The sequence below is a fragment of the Dendronephthya gigantea genome, unplaced genomic scaffold (assembly GCF_004324835.1).
Source record: "Dendronephthya gigantea isolate DGI-Jeju-01 unplaced genomic scaffold, DenGig_1.0 000099F, whole genome shotgun sequence".
NCBI lineage: Eukaryota > Metazoa > Cnidaria > Anthozoa > Malacalcyonacea > Nephtheidae > Dendronephthya > Dendronephthya gigantea.
The window spans coordinates 227,366-253,916 of record NW_021163109.1 but is presented as its reverse complement, the minus strand read 5'-3'; the positions used below and the strand labels follow the sequence as shown (position 1 = coordinate 253,916).

The 26,551-nt window shown below is 35.2% G+C and overlaps 3 protein-coding genes and 1 long non-coding RNA gene across 5 annotated transcripts in view; all 4 read left to right on the top strand.

Moving 5' to 3' along the window:
* The window catches only part of LOC114534347 (tyrosine-protein kinase receptor Tie-1-like), a 106,956-nt gene that overhangs the window by 10,385 nt on the left and 70,020 nt on the right, over nt 1-26,551 (top strand). The window lies entirely within an intron of this gene.
* On the top strand, nt 1,634-6,911 carry LOC114534351. Its single transcript, XM_028555790.1, has 7 exons — nt 1,634-1,716; nt 2,131-2,374; nt 2,912-3,230; nt 3,825-4,007; nt 4,936-5,261; nt 6,275-6,365; nt 6,826-6,911. Exons 2-6 carry the CDS (start codon nt 2,261-2,263, stop codon nt 6,287-6,289), a joined length of 957 nt encoding a protein of 318 aa, XP_028411591.1. The 5' UTR covers nt 1,634-1,716; nt 2,131-2,260; the 3' UTR covers nt 6,290-6,365; nt 6,826-6,911.
* LOC114534354 lies at nt 13,087-14,459 on the top strand. Its single transcript, XR_003688122.1, has 3 exons — nt 13,087-13,103; nt 13,437-13,990; nt 14,224-14,459. It is a non-coding gene; the product is annotated as an uncharacterized LOC114534354 (long non-coding RNA).
* On the top strand, nt 20,573-22,730 carry LOC114534349 (protein ALP1-like). 2 transcript variants are annotated; one of them, XM_028555789.1, is made up of 6 exons: nt 20,573-20,594; nt 20,680-20,856; nt 20,970-21,168; nt 21,290-21,511; nt 21,636-21,956; nt 22,599-22,730. In XM_028555789.1, exons 1-6 carry the CDS (start codon nt 20,575-20,577, stop codon nt 22,653-22,655), a joined length of 996 nt encoding a protein of 331 aa, XP_028411590.1. In that variant the 5' UTR covers nt 20,573-20,574; the 3' UTR covers nt 22,656-22,730. The 2 variants fall into 2 exon arrangements, with proteins under 2 accessions (XP_028411590.1, XP_028411589.1); XM_028555788.1 differs by lacking the exon at nt 22,599-22,730 and having other exon boundaries at nt 21,636-22,164.

The following is a 26,551-nucleotide window of genomic DNA, read 5'->3' as shown; positions in this document are numbered from 1 at the left end:
AACTTTAGCCAGAGATGAGATTATGGCTAACATTATAATAAAGTTCATACAGAGGAAGTTAAAATTGAAAAAATCAGCAAAAGGAGCCCAGATCGGTTGGTTGATGGATCTGCGTAAATGAGGCAAAAGCAGAGAAGAAAAAAACTAAGCTTTGGCAAGCAGTTGGCGAAGCATATGATGTGCTAAGGAACCGCAAATCCACAAAACAGAATTTGAACTAATATTCGCGCTGCCATACTTGCAATTGATGGACGTATACTCGGCAGAAAGGAAGTAATTTAGCAAAATGTTTGGAGTATTTCTTGGACTATATTTTTTGTGTTTGTAAACCGAAATATTCCATGTAAGAATAGTCGGGGTTTTTTAAAAAAAAAAGTTTATAGCTACTATATTAAGATTATTAAATGCTTCTTGGCTGGGGTAGATCTCCGTGAACGAGGCAAAAGCAGAAGAAATTTGTGAATTATCTTATAAATTTTATAACATATTAAATTAATTGTAAATGATCTCATTTACACTCTAAATGCATCCTACTGTACACATGTTCAATGATTGATTCCTATTCACGTGATGGAAAATCTCCATCCCACATGATCTATGATCCCTGTTCACATGTACCTCATGGTCATTGTCCACATGAATCATGACTTCTTTGTTCACATGATCCAAGACCCATGCCCACGTGCAAACGCATGGTCTTTGTCCACGTGAATCGTGATTTTTGTTCACGTGAACCTATTGTGTCGGCACCCTTTGCTAGCTATATGGGGGGGGTTATCTACTGTTAGATAAGCCAGAAGATGCTAAAATACTTAGACCTAAATATATTTTTGAGATATCTTGATAAAATGATAGTTTTCTGAACATTTTAAAATCTTCTAGTTTTTTCTGATACACCCTGTATAACGACAATCGGTGTAGAACCGAAATCATTAGATCATTAGTAACCCCAATAAATACAGTAAAAAGCAAATTCCGAATAAACAAGACATCTTGAGAATCAAAATATAATTCAAACAAGACACAGATTAAGACTGTAAATTTTCGACTTTATTACAAAGTCATCTTCAGACAGAATGAAATACAATACTTTACAACGCATATATATAGGCGGAAGGCCGGTAAACCAAGCAGAGCGAAACATGATAAGGTTGTGAATAAAACTAAATATGTATGCTATATTTACAATATGTTAGATAGATTTAAAAAGGGAAAAGAAAGACCTGACAATTAAAATATAGAGAGTTCTTTGCTGGCTGGCCAATAAATACCGTACTTATGATTACATAGGGTAACGAACTTACATGGGAGAACTAGAATACGAACTATCTTTCGCTTGCCCAAGTTCCTCTAAACTTTTCTCATTTTCCATTTCAGAATGCAATCCAGCAACAGTAAAAAATATTAAGTTTTCTGCTCCTATAACTGGGCCGAGGTATTATTCACATCCAGGACCACTAACTTTGACCTGTAATGCATCTGGTGATATCCAAGAGATGTACTGGGAACGAACTGATGATGATGGTACAGTGCGACAATTGAATTACACAACATTTAAGAAAGTTTGGTCCTTTTGGATAGCAACATTAGACAACTATTTATCCACCGGTATTCCTAAGTTTAGTTTCATCTGCGTAGCTCTGGATATTTGCTGTAATAAGCAGATAACAAAACGATCCAAAACTATAAAACTAAGGAAAACTAAATCTACTCCAAGTAAGTTCTCACACCATTTTTTCATTGTTTTTTTCTTTTAATTACTTTGACATTAATTCTTTCAGCGAGCGAAAATAAAAGAGGGTTTCAGAAACTCGCGGATTTTTTGTGCTTGGCAAAATACGCGCGTTAGCTAAAGACTTATATAATCAATTTCCTGTTAAATCTGACTTACTACACTGAAATGAGAAGAATAATCACCCGTGTGAACTGGTGCACACTTTTAAATGCAACAATCTTTCATAACTGCAATAATTTTATTCTATTCTTTCCAAACAAATTAAGTATAATTTGGTATTTCGTGGTACTTGTGCACTCTCTTTTGGATAATTATTTTGCTTTTACTAATTTTGTAGGCAAATGCATTAAAGATGTTTTGATTATTGTTGATACTTCATCTTCGATTGGATTTAGAAACTCTCAACTCTGTATATCCTTTCTTCGTGTACTTGTCAACAATCTTGAACTGAATGTCTCACCAGAAGGAAGCCATATTTCAATCATCACGTTTAGTGATGAGAAAAATACTCAAGTACAATTATCAATGAAAAGTCTGAATAAAGCGGATGTGGAAAACAGAATTGCGATGCTCCAATATCACTATTTGATAGGTTATCATGAAAAAAGAACGGATGTAGCTTTACTAAAAGCAAATGAGGTAAGTCAAATTGTTCATGGTTTTAAATCGAATCAGTTATTCACTGAATATAATTCATACATGCACAGACGAATACAAGGAGTTATATGATATTAAAAAAAATAATAACATTTTTTTTTCAGAAAAAAAAATTATGCTATTATTTTATAGCACTGGAAATATCTCAAATTATCAGCATTATTTAATATATTAACTTTATCGAGTCATCCTAAAATCAAGTATGTTTTTAGTCTTACGTTACTGGTTTGCGACGATAAAAGCATCCAAATAATATATTATCTTTAAAAAAAGCGGCCAAATCAGTAACTATCAATTTGTGACCTGCTTTCCTTTTCTATATAACAAAAAAGCATGTATAATAGTGTCGTATTATATATATATATTATATAATATATATATATGTATATTATAGCTATATATATATATATATTATATATATTATATATATTATATTATATATATTATATATATATATATTTATATTATATATATATATATATAGGGGCTCTAAATATACATAGATTCATTATTTTACAGATATTCAAGAGAAATAATTCACTAAATCATCGACAAGATAAAGATGATGTCATAATTCTGCTCACTGATGGACCACCAACGCGAAGGAGGGGAAAAGTTGAACAACCGCACGACATCGCCATAGCTGAAGCAAAGAAACTGAGAGACAAAGGCATAATCATTGTTGGGATTGCTGCTGGTAACAGTCAACAAAAAGTTAGAACTGTGCCATTCTTGACAAATATATCAACAGCCGGTCAAACGCTCTCATCTACATTTCATGATTTAATTCTGTTGGTCGACAGAATTGTGTACGCTTTCTGTCCCCAACCTTCCCTTGGTGAGACTTCATTCTTTATAAACTTTCAAGTAAAATGCAGGGCGGAAGAGCTTGTAGAGATCCTAACATGTCAGAAAACATGATAGTGAATGATAATTAATATAATGTTGACTGGTTGTGGCGTTCGCGGGGAATATTTTGTTTTCGAATTTTTCTGTTTTTGTCTCCAAATTTGAAAGCTAAGTTTTACAAGAAGCGCGGCTAGTTTCTTAGCATTTCCCACGGAGTCCTTTCAATATTATTTATTTTCTGCCCGGTACCGGAAAATTTTGTTGAACACTTCAGCCGTATATAGCCTGTTAACGCTACTTCAAAAATTTTAGTACCGAAATAATAAATAATATTTTTATTTGTGGCAATTATTAATTTATTCCTATTCATTTGACCATTCATTTGACAAGGGTTATAGACATGTCAAATTACCCTTTTAAAGTTGAGTTTGAAATATTTCTGTTTCCCATGCTGATACACTCTATAGCTACGTAGTTGTATATTTTGAATTCTGCCTTTCTTCAAAGAAAATAGCAGGAAAATTTGGAAAAATTGCATGATCACCACAATTTACAGACTTTATAGTCTTACATATATTTTTAGGACCAAGTAAACCTAGAAATTTGACAGTCGTGGTTAATGGAAGAAGTTTAACACTTTCGTGGCTCAAGCCAGAAATTGCTTCGGATAATATTGTCCAGCATTATCTCGTATCCTGGGGGACAAATCGGAGTAGCCTATCAGTCCAAAAACAGGTTGTGTCGAGTCCTTTTTTACGTGATTTTGGTGAGTATGCACTATATGATTTAATATAGCTGAAATTACAACAGAAGTTATACAACAAGTTTTAAAATATTGAAACAAATATTCAAATCAATCCATTGCACATCAATGTATTTTACACAAACCGAATCAAAGTTGCATCGGAGACAGCGTGCGATGATCGTCGTCGTTTTCACATATCAATAAAATGTAACTGTATCACAATGGCTTTTTTCCACAACCAAAGTGTAGTTTAAATTTCGAATTTGAAATTTATTTAGTCTCCCGGAAGCTAACATATTATAAACTTCTTATATTTAAGAAAACTGCATTGTTAGATACTTGCATACTATTTACAAACATGGGAGAATAATTTTATTATTGTAAATAATTTATTTACCAATCATTTACCAATTACTCACATGCAAAACGCTTTTGAATTAATTTCACAAAATATTAAGTCAAACAATACTAGCTGTTTCTTTGTAAATCGAATTTATACGCATTGTATTGTTTATAGGCACACAAAAGACCTTATGCATAATGACGTACCAAGCCGTGGCGCATCTGGTTTTTCTGGTTTTAGTAAGGTAGTAGTAACGGGAAAAAATTCAAACTTCAAAATTTCCCGCCGTGATTACTAAGACCAGAATCCCCTGCAGGTGTCACGGCTTGTTAAGTCATTATGCATTAGGTCTATTATAGAACTCTGTGTCAGTGTACGTTTTAATTTGTGAATTTGATTTACATTTATTTACGCACAATTCGGTACTGCTTTCATATTATATGGAAAGGAAAAAACGTTTCCATTTATGACTTCTAGTGAGAAAACAGTGAGAAAAGTTCAAGGAGAAATTCTATTCTATCTAATAAATCCATTTATGACCAGTCATCTTCTAGTAATATATCTGATAAATCTTCTAGTCATCTATTCAGTTCTTTCATTTTTTAGAAAAACCTGGATTATACAATTTCAAAGTGCAAGCTGTTGATAAGAATGGTGTTGGTGAAGCTGTCTGTCTTAACAACGTAACAATCGATGAACGAGAGCGTGTTCCGACCATGAGTGCAGAGAATCCACGAGGTGTTTCGACGGACAATGCCGTGGGTGGTCAAAAGGTCTCAACGGCGCTGGTGTTAACAAAAGCTGTAAATTCACAACCAGACTATGCCATTGCAGGGGGCGTAGCAGGATCTGTGTTTATTTGCTTGGCTTCGTTTTCCCTTTTATTTATAGTAAAGAAAATTCGAAATAGACGCAGAGAGAATTCAATAAAGGTAAAACCAAAAGTTTTCGTATATATATATATATATTTATTCGACTCGGTACTTCGAGTCTTCTTCAGAATATCTAAATTATTTACATGTGTATAGCTTTATATATTTAAGTTTCGCGCTGTTCTTTAAGACTCTGTATACGTTGAGAGCGTCTGATTGGTTGTTTTGAAGTTGATCTGATATGAGTGGTAGTTGAGGGATGCGTTGTCATGGTTGACTGCATTTCGTTGTCAGGGATGGTCGCTGTGGAATGATTAGATTGTTGTGTATCAGATGCGGGTGGATTTAAGTTATTATTAGTTACATTAATGTGATTATTGATAGAGTCCTTACGTCTTGTCTTAAGTTGCAGATAGACTGCAGGAATATCAATATGTCTGTTAATGATAAATATCTGTTCATTGATAAATATATATATATATATATTAATATATATATATATATATTATATATATATATATATATTATATATATTAAATATATATATATTGCAAAAAAAAACTAATGTTTACTCAAGATGTAGATCTTTATGAAAAAAGCGAAAATCCACAATAAAGTAATATTGCCAATATTATTTAGTAAATTGACCCTTACTAAAAGGTATAAGCAACTAAAGTAGACGAAGCGGATTCGGTTTTTTTGAAAGATATATTCTCGATAACACAAAACACTCCCTCTGATAACAGCGGTCTCAATTCTCTCTCTCGCACTCAGTCCCTCCCTTGTCTTTAACTCCTATAATCTTATTGATAATAATCTAGATGTGTCAATCATGCAAATCAGCGCCCAAAATTGATGCAATAATTAATCGCGTTAATGAATCACTAGTATTGAGTATTATATATATAATATAATATATATAATATATATATATATATATATATATATAATATATATATATATATATATATATTATATATATTATAATATATATATATATTATAATAGATAGATGTGTAGACAGTCTCCGACAATTATATTGGAATCACTTTTCACTGTACATTTTTTGACAGGAATTTGAATCCTGAATCACAAACCGGTCCAAAACGACAAATTCCCGAAATGATGCATTGCTTGAGCTGGAACAGTTAAACGAAGAAAGCGGTTAGTAATTGTAGCTGCAAGGAAATTTTTCTTTTATTCAAAATAAAGAATCCTATATTCTGCCATTAATTAGTCAAAATTTTGTGTCACTTCACTCAAAGTTGAATGGTAAAGTAAAGTCCCACAAAATATTAATTGATTCAATTAATGCAACCTGTTCAATGTTTCGAATAGAGGCACTCGCTGCCTGCACAGTGGAAAGTTAAATTTGCAAATCTGCATGATAAGTGGCTAAAATGTCTATGATATGATGATAAAAGTGTGGAAAGTATTTTTCATTCTTGGGCATGGCCAGTGACAAACAAATCATTTAAACATACCTATCATAGGTAACAAAATAATTATTATAAAAGAATAGCATTCACTACACTTTTGGTGTCTATTGTCCATATATACTTTCTAACATGGTGTAAAATTTCCCAATTAGCTGGGACATAAAAAAACGCGAATTTTCCTTTAGAGCTCCATCCAGAAGAAATCTCATATGTAACCATATTGAAAGACTGGGAAATTTCGCCTTACCACCTGCACATAATGGAAAAAACACTCGGGGCTGGACAATTTGGAATCGTTAAACAAGCTTCATATACGGCTCCGGGACAGGATAATCCTGAACTTGTTGCTGTCAAAATGTTGAAAGGTAAATAATCTTAAATGAATTCATATTGCATTTTATAATATAACATTTCTAATACGCGTGTGCTGATTGGTCGAGAAGCGTGTTTCTATATAATTTATATAACTGTATAGAAACACGAGACTTTTCTCACCGAAATTGACAAGCGATGTAACGTAATGAGAATTTGTAATTGAATCGAATTATAATATCTGTACAAAATCTTTTTTTTCAGTTATATATATAAATAAAATAGATAAAAAAAATTCTTGTGTTTCAATACAGTCATAGAAACACACTCGACAGTTTGGGAGAACTCGAATTCTAATAACCTCCTTCCAAACCCCCACGCGTGTCTCTATTTAATTAACAATTAGTTTTTGAAGGTGAGGTGATTACATAGCCAGAGGCAACTAATTGTTTTAGTATAAATTTCGAGGTGTTTACAAATAATAATCAACATAATTTCATAAAAATAATTATTTTAAATTTCTTAGTTGAAATACAACCACAAAAAGCTATAGTCACTGACCAGTGACAGTCACTTCAGAGACAGTGAATCTTGGTGAATCGGAATAATGGAAAAAAATAGATAGTCACCTCAAAATCTATGCTAAAACTGCTTAGTATACACCCGACTATTGTCTATTACAAATCCTACATTCTGATTTGCTACTCAACCATTGGTGTGATGATGGTGAAGGTTTGGGAAAAATTCGCTCGCGCGACCGTATAAAATTGAATAAATTAAATTATTTTTCGGTGTAATTGCGGTGTATCGATTTTTTTCTCGAAATTGATATGTCTAGGTACAGGGTGTATACTAAAACAATTAGACAACTTGCCTTTGTTGACAACAATTAGACAACGAGTCCAAGTTGTCTGTGAGCGAATAGTCAACGAAGGCGAAGCCTGATTGTTAAATAGAAACGCAGAAATGTTTTCTATTTCTTAAATATTATATAACGTGCAACTAACTTTTAAAATCTTCGACGTTGTTTCAGATACTGCGAAGGAATCTGATATATCTGATCTTTTGGCCGAGTTGGAGATCTTGAAAAAAATTAACAAAGAACGTCATCCAAATGTAATACGATTTATAGGCGGATGTGTTTTGGAAGGTGAGAAAAAAATGGAAAACCAATATTACTATATTTGTTCATTAATATCTTTCCTTTAGTAGGTAGGGTTGTTGCACTTTGTATCATGTATGTGTGTTTAATTGAAGTCGCGTGCGAATATGAAATGTTTTACTTCAGGAAAACTAATGGTGGTGACAGAATTCTGCTCTGCTGGAAATCTTCGGAAATTTCTTAGAAAAAGCAGAGTTATTAATACACACGAATCGCGTATAACTTCTACTTTGAACGCTCGTCAACTCTTGAAAATGGCTGTTGATGTGGCAAGTGGAATGGCGCATCTTTCGAATCAAAAGGTACTATGACAGTTGTGCCTACTCTACTAGTGCACTAACTCTCAATTTTTAAACGTTGAATTTCCAATCATATATCAAACCGTTTGTTTATGTATGGACTTGACTTCCACTTTATTAAAGTTTATTTCGTTTGCGTTGGGCGGTTTAATAAAGTCCAACAAGATCATAAAATCCATAGTTGTCTGTTTTAGCATGCATGATGCAGCCTACTACGAAATATCATCAATATTGAGTGAGTGCGGGATTCGTTATTCTAGCGTGACTGCTTACTTGGTATTAGAAAATTGCGTTGTTAGGGTATTGAGAAAAAAATTGATTTTGCTCATCAACTTAAAAGCCAAAAGTTCCAATTTCACCAGGGGTCGACTTTCGAGGGCTAATGAAGGCTTATAGCTTATAGTAATTTGACACGAATTTTCTGCTAATTGTACTCGCAGTTTAACCGAGGCTAATACTCTCCATTGAAAATTGACCGTTAAAATCCTCATTCAGTAGCATTTAATAGACCTTTTCTATAATTACGTCAAACATTATCGTTTTAAATTTAGAATCACCTTAGAATCACCTTAAATGCCATGGATTTTAAGTTTTACTCAAAACATTGTTTTTGTACACGTGCATAAAAAGAATTTTTAACTTTGACCAATAAATGTAAAAATAAGTCGTAACACTAAAACGAGGCTACCACGACTGGCAGCCTCGTTCTTGTGTTATAGCTTATTTTTACCCTTTTTTAATCAAAATAAAAAAAATTCATGCATGTTTTAAAGAAGATGTTTTGCATCTTTGCACCTGGCTCATGAGAGTAAAACACAAGGCCCATCTCACTCTCCTAGTTACCCCAGCATCAGGCCCAGCATCTCAAAACGGTAATGTTGTGTCGTAATTATCGAAAGCGTCTATTCCATTCTATTCCATAAGATTCGAAAATTGTGCTTCTATACAAGTACAAACAGGTATCATACATGCAGCCACTGTATCAGTCTTCATGTGAACTACTCTTCCACATTATATGCTTATAAATGCTATTAATAATTATTGCATCCATGCATACTGTTAACGTTCTTGCAATATTTCAGTTTGTCCATCGTGATTTGGCAGCCAGAAATATCCTTCTTGCGGGTGAATTAGATAACGTTGCAAAAATTTCTGATTTCGGTTTGGCGAGAGATATTGCAAGTGCTGAGGAATATATACGAAGCAATCAGGTATATGAAGTGTAATAGTAAGGACAATTTTACTGGAAAATAATGTTTTCATTTGCATGATTGGTTTGCCAAAAGTGGTGAATCTGATTATCTCAGGCATTATTCATAAGCTAGACTAGGAAATATCGGTTTCTTTTTAAATCATTTTAATATAATATATGTTTGATGAAACTTCTACTGAAAATATCAAAGAAACAAAAGAATCTGGACAAAAAAATGAAAGAAAAAATTGACAAAATTGAAAATGTTTAAATTTTATTCAGAACAGACGCCATATCCATTTTAAAAACGGCCCAGTGCAATTATGAATACCTATGCATGTTAAAACACTTCACGATTTTTCCCCGTCGATTTTACTGACATGCCATTACACAAAAAGAGTTGACATAAAAAATACAACTTTGTTTTGTTTTGGAAACAGCACAACTTTTTACGATATAATCATTTAAAAGCACATACTAAGGATTACTTATTTAGCTTTATTTTATTAGAATCTTCTTCCTGTTAAATGGATGGCCTTGGAGAGCCTAATTCATGGTATATTTACAACAGCCAGCGATGTGTAAGTTTTTAGCCTAGTGGTTATAGGTTTACTCCTTGGACAGGTTGACGAGTGGCCATAATAGGTTTGTTCCTAGGCCAGGTAGAGAGTGGACATAGTACGCTTAATTACTCCTTTGCCAGGTTAGAGACCGGTCTTAGTACGTTTGTTCCTTCACCAACGGTCCGGCCCAAGTTAGAGTCTGGCCATTGCACTATTGTTCCTTGGGCAGGTTAGAGACTGGGCAGGGCATAATACGTTTGTTCCTTGGGCAGGTTGGAGACTGGTCATAGTACGTTTGTTCATTGGGCAGGTTAGAGACTGGCCATAGTACGTTTGTTCATTGGGCAGGTTAGAGACTTGGTATAGTACGTTTGTTCATTTGGAAGGTTAGAGACTGGGCATAGTACGTTTGTTCCTTCGACAGGTTAGGGTTGGGTATAGTACGTTTGTTCATTGGGCAGGTTAGAGACTGGTGATAGTACGTTTTTCCTTCGACGGGTTAGAGACTGGGCATTGTACGCTTGTTCCTTCGAAAACAGCCTGGCCCAAGTTAGAGTCTGGCCATTGCACTTTTGTTTATATGGCAGCATTGGCAGGTTAAGACTGGTGGCCACAGTACCTTTGTTCATTGGGCAGTTTAGAGACTGGCCATTGCACTGTTATTTCTTATTTCAAGCTCAGTTTGCCCCTCCCTTTTTCTGCGAATGATGACTATTCAAATTATAAAAGATCCTGACGCAAAATCATACTCATAGACACCGAGAATGTCATGCATCTGACAAACATCAATTATAATCAGCGTTTTTGAATTTATAGATGGAGTTTTGGCGTCCTTCTTTATGAAATCGTGACTTTGGGTATGTGTCATTGTATAGACGAAGTTAATGAATAGTTTGTATACTGAAACATATCGAGAATATTAAATGCGGAAAAAATATGCATGAAATCTATTTTTAAGTCGTGATTCTTTAAAAAGATAAAATTCAATTGCGCTACGCTCTTTTGGGGAAGGGTGTGCACTCCAGGTACGAAGTATTATTGAGAGTTGAACGAGACTTACGCCCGTATTAGGAGCTCACTCACACGGCTCATTTCCATAGCGGTATTTCCACTCAAATATAGGAACTTGATTTTCAGTATTTTTCCTTGGATCCTATCGCTAATTTATACAGAATGTTCTCATTTTAAAATCAGTAATGAAAAAATTTCAATCTCACACTGAATGTGAGCAGTAGCGTAGCCAGCCAGACGATTTTGTCCCGCTATGTAAATTTCAAGTTATTATAATTATCAGAAATTTCTTTAGAAATTTATTGTTTTTACAGTCAATGATCACCAAATATTAGCATAGCGGACAAATCGTCAGGCAGGCTAAGCTACTGAGTGTGAGTGAACTTTTGATACAAGCTTTTAGTGGCTTTGAACATTTCAATTCAATTTGCAAATTTTTTATATCTCTGTCTTTATCAGTCGATGGAAAAGTCGCCATGCAAGGAATAAAAGCCATCATTTTTATTGCTGGAAAACAAAACCATGAAATCAATGACAAAACGACTGTACCTGCAAATTTCCTCAATTTCTTATATTTTTCAGGTGAAGAGCCATACAAGGCGATATCACCGTATAACATAATCAATCATGTCGGATCTGGATGCCGAATGATGAAACCACCTCACTGCTCAAGTGAAATGTAAGTTGGTTACTCTGCTTGCTTTTGTTTATGCCTTACTAGGGCCTAGCTTATTTTTTAGGAAACCCGAATTTAGCTACCCATGCGGGCCTTTAAAACGCATATTGTGCATACAATGCTTCCTTAATTACGTTTAATAAAGTTCGAGGTGTGAATTTATGCGACGCACGATGTTATTTGTTTGATGAAAATGCAAAAACGTGTTACTTCCCCATTGATTTTTCGGCCATTTATACGATAAAGGCCAAATAATATTTTCATAAAGACTCCACAGAAAAATGCCGGACAAGCGTATTCTTCCACGCAGAACCTGACGAAATCTAGAGCGTGTGCTTAACGACATTAGCGAAGATAATTATAAAGAGTTTATATCATATGCCATATTTAGCCATAAGTCATGTATTTGCATTTGAAACAAACAAGAAATGCACGAATTCGTAGCTTAGTACGCATTTAATAAAATCAAAAACAAAATAGTGCATTAATTGTTGAGTATACCTAAACCGTCTGGAGACATCTTATTAATTTCAAAAGCTATAAATTTTCTCTTAAGCATTTCTTTCAGAATCTCGTAATGACGCCGGTAAGGCTGGGCCATTACGGAAAAGAGTCGGTCCATAGGCATCCCAAGAATACGATTTGCATTTTTTAAATTTCGCATTGCTATGACGTAATGCATAATCAATTATCAATATGCTACATATATTTTCCTAAGGTAGGAAAGTCTTGCTCACTTCTATAAACAAACATGTCCGAAAATATCAAAACTCCGTTACAAAAGCCGTAAAAACTATTATAATATAAGCACGGATAACTTTACTGACAACTAGGTGACTTTTCCCCCCTAAAAAATACTCCTTCAAATACTCTTAAGTATTAAAAAATTTAAGATGTTTTGCCGTAATTTTTCTTGTCTTTATGCGGGATACGATCGACTTGAAATTCGTGATAGTTTTCAAGTACAACGCTAGCTGCTCATTGGTACATATTTATAACGTTTGTTCAATAGCCAATTAGCAGCTGGCATTGTACTTGAATCCTGGAAGTAATGAATATCCGAAAATTCTTCTCAGCTAATTACTTTCTTCGGAAGTGACGCTTGCCATATAGTAAAAACGTTTAATGCATCGGTTTCTTTACTCAGATACGAAATAATGTCAAACTGTTGGAAGGTTAATGCGAAGAAACGACCAACATTCTCTGAAATCCGCCAACGTCTTTCATGATTTGATGATTAACGATGAGGTAAAGGTTATCATAATTTTACAGTCATGCATGTGTGCAGGTTGGTATTATAAGCTAAACCTCGAAGATTCTGTCTTTTTATCCATGACTTCATCTTCAATTGCCGTTTGGGAAAAAATATTACAATTCAACCATAGGCAGCCCAAATATATGCGTGATAATTTTAACGCGAGAAATCTTTCGGCAATTTATCAACATGCATGGTGTAATTAAACAAATAGCTGAACTCTTAGACTTAGTCCAAAAATTTACATTTAAATGACTACCCTAACCGCGTAATAACTATGTTTTTCACTTTTTCATCTTTAGCCTTTTAAGTATTTTTTTCCGTAGAAATCTTACATCAATGTAAAGCAACTAAAGGATGGAAAGCTTTGTTTATCGATCAACCCAGCTGAGGTTGAGCTCATGGATGAGAAAAAAGATGATGTAAAATGATGTCCGCTTGAAGAAACCGTTTCTATCAAATATGGCTCAGAATTATGAGAATAATGAAGTTGTTCTCACGGTTTTTCTATATTTTTTTTATATCTAACAACGATCCCATAGGCTTAGCTTTTTGGTAATCACTCGAAATTGAGTGAGAACTCAAAATCGTAATCACGTTATGAATTGTTATTCTCTAAAGATATTTTATCCGTGCTGTAATATTAGATTTAGCATTTTAACAAGATCAAACAGCGAGTGAATAACTAGATCAGTAGGTGTGATTTATTTATCTTCCCTGTCTATGGCCTTAGCAAAGTGTCTCAAAGAAAAAAAAAAGAAGATCAACTGTCAACCAACAACAAACAAACACAACTGAGCATGAGTTTGACAAACATGAAGTTGCAAAGGAAGAACAAGTGTGGATGTTTTACAAGTCCAATGTGGACAGAAGTCACTTTGTAAGAATGCTTTCATATCGCTTTTTACATGGCATTATATGGCATAAGAAGTCATGTATTTTACTTGAAACAAACAAGAAATGCATATATTCGTACTCGTAGCCTGGTACGCATTCGATAAAAACAAAAACAAAACAATGAATTGTTTAGTTTACCTAAATTTTCTGGAGACGTCTTATCCATTTCAATAGCAATTAATTTCCTGACTATTTATTTTTACCTTATTCATTTAGATTTTTTTTTTATCTCGTAATGCCAGTCCATTACGGGAAAGTGCCGGTCCATTACGGAAAAGTGCCGCTCCATTACGGGAAAGTGCCAGTCCATTACGGGAAAGTGCCGGTCCACTACGGAAAAGTGCCAGTCCATTACGGGAAAGTGCCAGTCCAGTACGGGAAAGTGCCGGTCCACTACGGAAAAGTGCCAGTCCATTACGGGAAAGTACCGGTTCCACTGAGCTATATAATAATTCCTGGAGGACCGGCTCGTCATTTTTCGGTAACTTCGCCGCCATCTTTCTGTCCGCAAAAACATGGCGGACTTCGCCCTTCTGCGCAACCGCAGAAGCTCTGCTGACGCCACATGGTTCCTTTTGGCCATGGTAGTTACCACTGACCGGGCTCAATTATGAGCCCGTTACAAGGGTGTTCTCCCCCCTGGATTTATTAAACAACTGGTTCTCCCCCCTGGCCTTTATAAAAAAAATTTCCCGTTTTGTTTTTTTGAAATATAAAGTCATGAAAACATCATTAATTGCATTTTTTTGAAATATAAAGCGTTTTTTTAAGATGAATACAAGTCGTAGACGCTGTTATTGCCAACGCAAGAACAAATATATATTAAAACGTCAAAAAATTGTGGACAAAATTGAAGATTTTAATTCTGACACGAACTGACAGGTGTTTTTTTTATTTTCATTATTTCTACATTCCTGTAACAAATGCTGGAACTTTTTGGCACTGATATTTATGGACATCAATTAGACTTTTTTGAACCCTGCATGAACAGCAGAATTACTGAAAGTATGCAATTAATAATGTTTTTTTGAATGGTCTTGAATGTCTTCAGAACAATATATCTAGGTATAATCCAAAGAAACAGAGGCCAAAGCTCCGGGGCAAGATGCTTGGCAGCTGACTAAGTGCAAGAATATAGTTTCAACCATGAGTCATATTTGCATAATATACTTTTCATTAAGGTTATTTCATCAGCTTAATTGTACCTCAATGGGCTATAAAATTTTCAATATTATCTAATTGCCCCCCTGGACCCCTGGTCTTATTAATGAATAATATTCATCCCTCCATAGACTCAATCACTCCTGATTAGCCCATTGAATTTAGCCCTCTTGAGTTTGATACCATAAACAGAAAATTATAAAAGTGGCTGCATTTATTGTTTTTACAGTCAATGATCACCAAATATTAGCATAGCGGACAAATCGTCAGGCAGGCTAAGCTACTGAGTGTGAGTGAACTTTTGAATACAAGCTTTTATAGTGGCTTTGAACATTTCAATTCAATTTGCAAATTTTTTATATCTCTGTCTTTATCAGTCGATGGAAAAGTCGCCATGCAAGGAATAAAAGCCATCATTTTTATTGCTGGAAAACAAAACCATGAAATCAATGACAAAACGACTGTACCTGCAAATTTCCTCAATTTCTTATATTTTTCAGGTGAAGAGCCATACAAGGCGATATCACCGTATAACATAATCAATCATGTCGGATCTGGATGCCGAATGATGAAACCACCTCACTGCTCAAGTGAAATGTAAGTTGGTTACTCTGCTTGCTTTTGTTTATGCCTTACTAGGGCCTAGCTTATTTTTTAGGAAACCCGAATTTAGCTACCCATGCGGGCCTTTAAAACGCATATTGTGCATACAATGCTTCCTTAATTACGTTTAATAAAGTTCGAGGTGTGAATTTATGCGACGCACGATGTTATTTGTTTGATGAAAATGCAAAAACGTGTTACTTCCCCATTGATTTTTCGGCCATTTATACGATAAAGGCCAAATAATATTTTCATAAAGACTCCACAGAAAAATGCCGGACAAGCGTATTCTTCCACGCAGAACCTGACGAAATCTAGAGCGTGTGCTTAACGACATTAGCGAAGATAATTATAAAGAGTTTATATCATATGCCATATTTAGCCATAAGTCATGTATTTGCATTTGAAACAAACAAGAAATGCACGAATTCGTAGCTTAGTACGCATTTAATAAAATCAAAAACAAAATAGTGCATTAATTGTTGAGTATACCTAAACCGTCTGGAGACATCTTATTAATTTCAAAAGCTATAAATTTTCTCTTAAGCATTTCTTTCAGAATCTCGTAATGACGCCGGTAAGGCTGGGCCATTACGGAAAAGAGTCGGTCCATAGGCATCCCAAGAATACGATTTGCATTTTTTAAATTTCGCATTGCTATGACGTAATGCATAATCAATTATCAATATGCTACATATATTTTCCTAAGGTAGGAAAGTCTTGCTCACTATTCTATAAACAAACATGTCCGAAAATATCAAAACTCCGTTACAAAAGCCGTAAAAACTATTATAAATATAAGCACGGATAACTTTACTGACAACTAGGTGACTTTTCCCCCCTAAAAAATACTCCTTCAAATACTCTTAAGTATTAAAAAATTTAAGATGTTTTGCCGTAATTTTTCTTGTCTTTATGCGGGATACGATCGACTTGAAATTCGTGATAGTTTTCAAGTACAACGCTAGCTGCTCATTGGTACATATTTATAACGTTTGTTCAATAGCCAATTAGCAGCTGGCATTGTACTTGAATCCTGGAAGTAATGAATATCCGAAAATTCTTCTCAGCTAATTACTTTCTTCGGAAGTGACGCTTGCCATATAGTAAAAACGTTTAATGCATCGGTTTCTTTACTCAGATACGAAATAATGTCAAACTGTTGGAAGGTTAATGCGAAGAAACGACCAACATTCTCTGAAATCCGCCAACGTCTTCATGATTTGATGATTAACGATGAGGTAAAGGTTATCATAATTTTACAGTCATGCATGTGTGCAGGTTGGTATTATAAGCTAAACCTCGAAGATTCTGTCTTTTTATCCATGACTTCATCTTCAATTGCCGTTTGGGAAAAAATATTACAATTCAACCATAGGCAGCCCAAATATATGCGTGATAATTTTAACGCGAGAAATCTTTCGGCAATTTATCAACATGCATGGTGTAATTAAACAAATAGCTGAACTCTTAGACTTAGTCCAAAAATTTACATTTAAATGACTACCCTAACCGCGTAATAACTATGTTTTTCACTTTTTCATCTTTAGCCTTTTAAGTATTTTTTTTCCGTAGAAATCTTACATCAATGTAAAGCAACTAAAGGATGGAAAGCTTTGTTTATCGATCAACCCAGCTGAGGTTGAGCTCATGGATGAGAAAAAAGATGATGTAAAATGATGTCCGCTTGAAGAAACCGTTTCTATCAAATATGGCTCAGAATTATGAGAATAATGAAGTTGTTCTCACGGTTTTTCTATATTTTTTTTATATCTAACAACGATCCCATAGGCTTAGCTTTTTGGTAATCACTCGAAATTGAGTGAGAACTCAAAATCGTAATCACGTTATGAATTGTTATTCTCTAAAGATATTTTATCCGTGCTGTAATATTAGATTTAGCATTTTAACAAGATCAAACAGCGAGTGAATAACTAGATCAGTAGGTGTGATTTATTTATCTTCCCTGTCTATGGCCTTAGCAAAGTGTCTCAAAGAAAAAAAAAGAAGATCAACTGTCAACCAACAACAAACAAACACAACTGAGCATGAGTTTGACAAACATGAAGTTGCAAAGGAAGAACAAGTGTGGATGTTTTACAAGTCCAATGTGGACAGAAGTCACTTTGTAAGAATGCTTTCATATCGCTTTTTACATGGCATTATATGGCATAAGAAGTCATGTATTTTACTTGAAACAAACAAGAAATGCATATATTCGTACTCGTAGCCTGGTACGCATTCGATAAAAACAAAAACAAAACAATGAATTGTTTAGTTTACCTAAATTTTCTGGAGACGTCTTATCCATTTCAATAGCAATTAATTTCCTGACTATTTATTTTTACCTTATTCATTTAGATTTTTTTTTTATCTCGTAATGCCAGTCCATTACGGGAAAGTGCCGGTCCATTACGGAAAAGTGCCGCTCCATTACGGGAAAGTGCCAGTCCATTACGGGAAAGTGCCGGTCCACTACGGAAAGAAAAGTGCCAGTCCATTACGGGAAAGTGCCAGTCCAGTACGGGAAAGTGCCGGTCCACTACGGAAAAGTGCCAGTCCATTACGGGAAAGTACCGGTTCCACTGAGCTATAATAATTCCTGGAGGACCGGCTCGTCATTTTTCGGTAACTTCGCCGCCATCTTTCTGTCCGCAAAAACATGGCGGACTTCGCCCTTCTGCGCAACCGCAGAAGCTCTGCTGACGCCACATGGTTCCTTTTGGCCATGGTAGTTACCACTGACCGGGCTCAATTATGAGCCCGTTACAAGGGTGTTCTCCCCCCTGGATTTATTAAACAACTGGTTCTCCCCCCTGGCCTTTATAAAAAAAATTTCCCGTTTTGTTTTTTTGAAATATAAAGTCATGAAAACATCATTAATTGCATTTTTTTGAAATATAAAGCGTTTTTTTAAGATGAATACAAGTCGTAGACGCTGTTATTGCCAACGCAAGAACAAATATATATTAAAACGTCAAAAAATTGTGGACAAAATTGAAGATTTTAATTCTGACACGAACTGACAGGTGTTTTTTTTTATATTTTCATTATTTCTACATTCCTGTAACAAATGCTGGAACTTTTTGGCACTGATATTTATGGACATCAATTAGACTTTTTTGAACCCTGCATGAACAGCAGAATTACTGAAAGTATGCAATTAATAATGTTTTTTTGAATGGTCTTGAATGTCTTCAGAACAATATATCTAGGTATAATCCAAAGAAACAGAGGCCAAAGCTCCGGGGCAAGATGCTTGGCAGCTGACTAAGTGCAAGAATATAGTTTCAACCATGAGTCATATTTGCATAATATACTTTTCATTAAGGTTATTTCATCAGCTTAATTGTACCTCAATGGGCTATAAAATTTTCAATATTATCTAATTGCCCCCCTGGACCCCTGGTCTTATTAATGAATAATATTCATCCCTCCATAGACTCAATCACTCCTGATTAGCCCATTGAATTTAGCCCTCTTGAGTTTGATACCATAAACAGAAAATTATAAAAGTGGCTGCAGATTGAAGATACACTGCTCACACAATGCATGTTTAAATTTATTTCTTTTATAAATATAACAATGGTTATAAAAATACCAGCCACACAACAAAATCAGATAACATGGTAATCAAGGATAACAATGCAGATTCATAACAATGTGTATAATGTGCTTCATACATCTCAGTTCAATGTTCCAACAAATTGCATGACAATTAATAAGCCATCTCTAGCTTGCTTTATTTCATAGCATCCTCATCCTGAAAAATATAAATGGAGATCTGATCAAGATTTATTCACAAGGTGCAAGAAGTTAAAAAATCAATTAATTATAAGCCATGATAATTGATTTGAATTTGACAAGGCAAACGTTTCTTGTACAAGATAATATATTAACTAGGTTTTAACAGTCACCATCATCAGAGGTTGAAATTTACACTGTTTGCAGCAAAAATCTTATTACTTTGTATCAGCACCCACTCCACACTTTTGTCAGTCAGATCATATTAATTATTGCTTAAATCTAATAGACTCACTGGGGGGAAGGTTTACCTATTTACAATTATATAATATTGTTTGCTATCATGAAAACAAAATAGACCAAACTCAAAGATTGACATTGCAAGGAATTTAATTCCTTCCCCACACAAGTCAAGAAAATGATAAAGTTTGAGTACATAACATTGCACATGTACCAAAGGTCTAAAATAGTATATTTGCTGTTTGTACCATAAGTTTTGATGGATTTATATGGATTACCTTTGGTAATCAGTTTATATTCGAGTCCAAAGGCAAAAAACTGAAATTGTTATAAAAACCGGCTTACCTGGATGCCATAAAATAACAGCCGAATGAGAAAAATCATTCCCCCGATAAGTGAATTAAGCCATTCAAAACGTCAGACATATAGAGCACAAAGCTACGTCTCCTTTCCATTTGTTGAACAGGAAAAAAGAAGATTTATATGAAATACAAAAAATACATACCGAAAGCCGAAAATATTTTCATAAAAACCACGAGGGAGATGGACACAGTTTTTCACCTTGTATCGCGGTATGTCAGTGGTAACTACCATGAGAAAAAGGAACCATGTGGCGTCAGCAAAGCTCAAAATCCGCCATGTCAGTTTTGCGGACACGATTTGGCAGCGAGCCGGTCCTCCAGGAATTATTAGAGAGGTTAAGATACCCCGGTTCCGGTGTACGGGTGCGAGTATTTTACCCGTACCCGTAGTCGTAAACCGGGTAAGAAATTCCGGTTAAGATTCCCGTTCGTTTCGGAATCCGGGTAAAAAACAAACATGGCGGCAGCCCAAGAAAGGTAAATATTTATTTGACGTTGTTATACCTTTTTATTGTTATTTTCCTCAAAACAGATTAAATATTTTATAATTGTATTCTTGCAGGAGACAGTTGGATGATTTATTGTTTTGTCTTGCTGCTGAGGACGATGAGGATGAAAGTTTTGAGGAAGATATTGAAAGTATCTTAGCATTTTATATTATGAACGAACCACAAAGCCATTTGTCATTTACAATAGATTTGGATAAAATTGATGAAAATGCGTGCATTAATTTGTTCAGGTATGTCATTGACTGCATCATAGTAAACTATTTGACTACGGAACAAATGGCTCCGATGTATTAAACCATATCCTTACATTCATATCTTATGATTGCTTTAAATTTTGTTGCAGATTTGCCAAGAACGATATTCACCAATTATTGTTGCATTTTTCTATCCCTGCATTTTATAAGTGTCCAAACGGAACTGTTGCTAGTGGATTGGAGGCGTTCTTAATATTGCTGAGACGGCTAACATATCCAAATCGCCTTTCAGATTTATGTTTCTTGTTTGGAAGACCCGAACCAGAACTTAGTATGATTGTCCATCAGGTAAAGTCAAATAGGATTCTGAAATGCTGGCTTCGGCTACTGAGACACCATGTATACTACTGGCCTCAGAGCATTACCATCAGATCTTTATTTGAGTTGTGTTTGATAATATTTTCTCTAGATTCTCAATGACATTTATGAACGGTATCATTACCTGCTTGAAGAGCTTGATCAAAACTGGATTCAAGTTGATGTATTTGCTAGAGCTATTCATGATTCCGGAAGTCCTATTAAAAATTGCTGGGGATTCATCGATGGAACGTTGCGGCCATGCTGCAGACCAATAAGAAACCAAAGAATTCTCTTCTCTGGACATAAGCGTGTACACGGTTTAAAATTTCAGGTTTCACTCATAGGTTTTATGTTTACTGCCATTTAATTAATTAATTTTGAGCTTTTGTCTTTGTTTAGCCATAATATTATTTATATTGTAATGTAATTTCAAAATGAATATTTTTATTCTTTAGAGTGTTGTTTGTCCTAATGGACTTATTTCCAACTTATATGGTCCAATTGCTGGGAAACACCATGATGCATTTATGCTGCATGAGAGCAAATTGTTACCTAAGCTTGAAGATTTATTTAGACCACCCCAAATATTTACATTGTACGGAGATCCAGCATACCCACTTCGACCACATTTACTTGCACCATATAGAGGAGCAGCAGTAACAAGAGATCAACAAAGTTTCAACAAATCCATGAGTAAACTACGTGTATCAGTTGAGTGGACATTTGGTAAACTGGTTCAGTACTTTGCTTTCCTCGATTTCAAAAAGAACCTTAAGGTACTTTTACAACCAATTGGCATGTACTACGTTGTGGGTGCCATTCTAATAAACTGCCATACATGCCTTTATGGCAGCACCACATCAAGATTTTTTAATTTGGCTCCCCCTGATCTCCAAAATTATTTGGGTCATTAAATTAAAGTCTGTAATTATACGCAATAAGTTGAACGATTCATTTTTAATAATTTAACGGCGTCACTCTAACATAATTTTCATTAATGTGGTGCTAGCAAATTATTTTATAACAGAGAAAAGCATTTACAATAAACGTGTGTAAACATGAACATTGATAATTTATTTGGCAAGGGCTATGAAGATTTGAATGGGGGGGCAGATGTTTTCTGGGAAAAATTAGGAGAATCAACAAAATTTGTAGATCTTTATTCATTTCTAGTGTTTCCTGACAGTCAGTTGCTGTACTTCTAGTACATTAGTGTGAAATGTAAATACATAGCCCCATACCACAGAAGTTATGAATGCTCTCTAAGTGTTAACAATAAAATAAAATAATTAACATTTAATCTTCTTTTGAGAACTTGCTCATGAACGATTTTAACATTTCAAACTGTATTGCAATTTGCTTTTCTTGAACTTCTAATCTTTTCTTTTCTAATGCCATTTCTTCTCTTTTTAATTCAGTTTCAATCTCCAATGCATGGTTTCGAAACTCTAGCTCCTTTTCCTTCATTTCATTAGTTGCCTCGCTCTTCTGTGACAGGTATGTAACAAGATCAGACTTGTTGATTCTTTTTCTTTTCTTACCTATCATTTACAATAGCACAAAGTGTGAACTGGTAAGCATTGTATTTTTAGTATATGGTAATTATTAATATGGTAAGGTTAGAAGAGAAACTATAGACTTGCCTTTATTAGTTGAGAGCTCACTTTCATTTGCAGCATCCTCATCTTCAGTGTCACTATTGTTTGGTTGTTCTTTTAAAAAAATATAACCATATATGCCAAAATAAAATATGCCACCAGGACCATTCAAAGGGATGGGGGGGGGGTACTCTGGGCCTGAATGTATGCAAAATATTAATGGTGATGCCTTAAAAAGCTGTTTTAATATTAACTACCCCCCTTCCATACCCCCTCCAAAATTTATTTGCAGCCCTGCATGTTTGCCCCAAACAAAAGCAATTTTTTAACCACTCAGCTTAGGATTGCATCTTTATAACCTACTTTCTCTCATTGAAAGCATAGCAGCATCTCGAAACATTTCTGCATTCTTTCTATCAAATTCATCTTTCTTTCTTTTGGTTGTTGTGGCCTTTTGCATATCATCAATAAATGCAGATATGTCATCCAATAATTGCTCAATTTCACCATACTGTTCTTCAGTGCCTGATCTAAGAAAAAATAATAGGAATAACAAAATAGTTATATCCAGGTGCATTCAACTTCAGTTGTTAACTTGTGCACAATATATATAATTGACAGATGAATATATTATATATTATATATAGAAAGATATTATTACTTCTTTAGTGCAGCAGCATTACCAACTTTGTGGTGTGCTAAAAGCACTTCAAAGTGCTCTTTGCACGAACGGCCTTTAATTACAGTTTGAACTGTATCACCCCATGCATGTTGGAGGTTAGCTGCAATTAAATTCCAGTCATTGGTAGACTTTGGTCGAGCAGAGACCACTTCCCTTAACAAGTCCACATCGTGACAAGCATGCCATCTAAACATTGTCTATAGTATTTATAAAGAGGAATGAAAAAAGCTGTTAATGAATTACTAATGAAACCATTATCAATAACTTTGGCACAGTTACTTTACAACAGTAACAATTGCCCTTTTTAAACATCAGCCTTTTGCATGAATATAAAGATAGATAACTGGAAAAAATATTGAGAAACGTCGACATTTCGAGCGAAGGATCTTCGTCAGGTGTTAGACTTCTAAATTTTTTTATTTTCTTTGCCCCGACCTATCCCTCCCTCACTGAACTATCAATGATAGATTATCTATCTATACTTTAACGATAATAAAATATATACATACCCGCTTTTCCATCTCAAAAACGTTGAAAAACTTTACTCGTTTTTATCGACGGGTAAATGCCTTTCTACCGCGGGAAAACGGGAAGATATTACGGGTAAATTTGCTGACATCAGCAAAAAATAGTAAACAAGATGGCGATACCCGTACCCGTACACCGGAACCGGGGTATCTTAACCTCTCTATTATATAGCTCAGTGACCGGTTCACTACGGGAAAGTGCCGGTCCATTACGGAAAAGTGCCGGTCCATTACGGAAAAGTGCCAGTCCACTACGGGAAAGGGCTATCTTTAAAAGGGGGAACGGGGAATGGGGGAATGGGGGAATCGCGGAATGGGGGAACCAGGGAATGGGGGAATCGGGGAATGGGGGAATGGGGGAATGGGGGAATCGGGGAATGGGGGAATCGGGGAATCGGGGAATGGGGGAATCGGGAAATCGGGGAATGGGGGAATCGGGGAATGGGGGAATCGGGGAAACTGAAAATGAGATAAAGGGAAAATGCGATTCATTGAGATAAAAAACGCGATAAAGGGTCGGAATAGCCTGAAAAGCGGCTCTCAGAGGGAATAAAAAGCCGTTTGAATAAAGCTCAATCTTCTTGTAAACTAGAACTGAACTGGCGAACTTTGATTTGAGTAGACATTGATGGCGTTTACACACTGCAAGATAGTTCTTTGCACAGTTAAATTGTACCATGTGGCCTTTTGTAACACCATCAATAGGGTGGTTCCAAGCCTAGGCTACATAGCCTTTAATACGACTTGTTTGCTTTCCCGTTCCATGGCTTATTCTTAATTAATGTTTCAAGAACTGAAGGTCTTCCAAATATTTAGAATAAATTTGAAAGCTTCCGATTGGCTAAAGGTGTTTGCATGCATGATTGACATAAAATAGAGCACACGTTTTCCTAGCCAAAATGGCAGGAAGCTTTAAAATACAACAGCTTAGCAAAAAGAAAGAAAAAAAAAAATTGACGGCCTTGCAACTTTCGATTGGGAGTGTTTTGCAAAGTGTAAGAAGCTTGGAAGCGGGACGTTTGGCGTTGTATATCTCGGCAAATATAACAATCGCCGGGAAGTTGTTGTAAAAGAAGTTAAAGACTCGTCGTACGATGCTCGTCGTATTTAATATTTGTCGTATTTAATAATAATAATGAAATATCACATTTTTATATCGCGATTTCCCCATTCCCCGATTCCTCGATTCCCCGATTCCCCCATTCCCCCATTCCCCGATTCCCCCATTCCCCGATTCCCCCATTCCCCGATTCCCCCATTCCCCGATTCCCCCATTCCCCGATTCCTCGTTCCCCCTTTTAAAGATAGCCACGGGAAAGTGCCGGTCCATTACGCGAAAGTGCCAGTCCATTACGGAAAAGTGCGGGTCCATCACGGGAAAGTGCCGGTCCATTACGGAAAAGTGCCGGTCCATTACGGGAAAGTGCCGGTCCATTACGGAAAAGTGCCAGTCCATTACGGAAAAGTGCGGGTCCATCACGGGAAAGTGCCGGTCCATTACGGAAAAGTGCCGGTCCATTACGGGAAAGTGCCGGTCCATTACGGAAAAGTGCGGGTCCATTACGCGAAAGTAATGGACCCCTGAAAATTTTCTCTGCCAATCACTGAGCTCCATTTTACCGGAAGTGATATAATATATACAGATATATACTTGTCATATAATAATGATAAATGATTTTAGGTTTTTATATGAGTTTTATATTTTTTTCTATTTTATAAAGTATTATAAAAAAGAAAATCTTCACGCAAGCTTCAAAAACGAAGTGATTGAATGCCTAAATAATGGGACCTTGATTTGCATCGAAAAAGCTTTTATTTCTTGTGTAAATAATATTCCCGATGTACAAAGGAAAACATTGTGAAAATAGTAAGTACATGAAATATATACGCGTTTCGGGTTGCAATTTGCCTTGTGGCTAGGAACGTATCGCATTCCAGATGTAAAATTCCCTTTCAATATTCAATATAACATGCAACTTTGTATACCTGAAAAGACATGCGGGAAACTACTAATAGACCCTTTCTATAATAACGTCACAACATCATCGTCGTTGCCACAAATAGACACGCGTGAGCTTATCATAACTTGTGATAAATGATAACGAGTGGTTCAGAAACAAAAAAAAAAAATTCTGCAATCATTGTTACGAGAATGAACATATCTCGATGAAAGTCGAATTTTATGGTTGTTCATAAGATATATTAATTGATATAATACAAAAATATATAATCCCAAGCAAATGTTCAGGCCTCATCTGCATGTCTAAAGTCGCATTCAGTAAAGCTCCTATTTAGTTGTTTTCTTTGACTACAGTTACTAGTGCATGCATGTTATATTTGAATTAATCTGAGTTTATCTTGTCTTTGTGTGTGGTATATTCAGTTTATTCATTGCAAAAAATACAGGACCATAAGCGGTTAGGCGTGGACAGTTTTCTGTTGATTTTGTCTGGCTTAATTCGAAACAGACAATATGCATATGGCATTAATGCAGGTATAGTAATATAACCCACTTGAGATGCTTGCGACGCCAATTAGTTCAATATAGTTAAATATTTAATATT

Bases quoted from the DNA above. Each gene is read 5' to 3' on its own strand.
- LOC114534349 (XM_028555788.1), top strand. From the start codon at position 20,575: ATGGCGGCAGCCCAAGAAAG. The intron at 20,857-20,969 runs GTATGTCATTGA...ATTTTGTTGCAG, and splicing joins GCGTGCATTAATTTGTTCAG to ATTTGCCAAGAACGATATTC. The intron at 21,169-21,289 runs GTAAAGTCAAAT...TATTTTCTCTAG, and splicing joins TTAGTATGATTGTCCATCAG to ATTCTCAATGACATTTATGA.
- LOC114534351 (XM_028555790.1), top strand. From the start codon at position 2,261: ATGAAAAGTCTGAATAAAGCGGATGTGGAAAACAGAATTGCGATGCTC. The intron at 3,231-3,824 runs GTGAGACTTCAT...ATATATTTTTAG, and splicing joins CTGTCCCCAACCTTCCCTTG to GACCAAGTAAACCTAGAAAT. The intron at 4,008-4,935 runs GTGAGTATGCAC...TTCATTTTTTAG, and splicing joins TCCTTTTTTACGTGATTTTG to AAAAACCTGGATTATACAAT.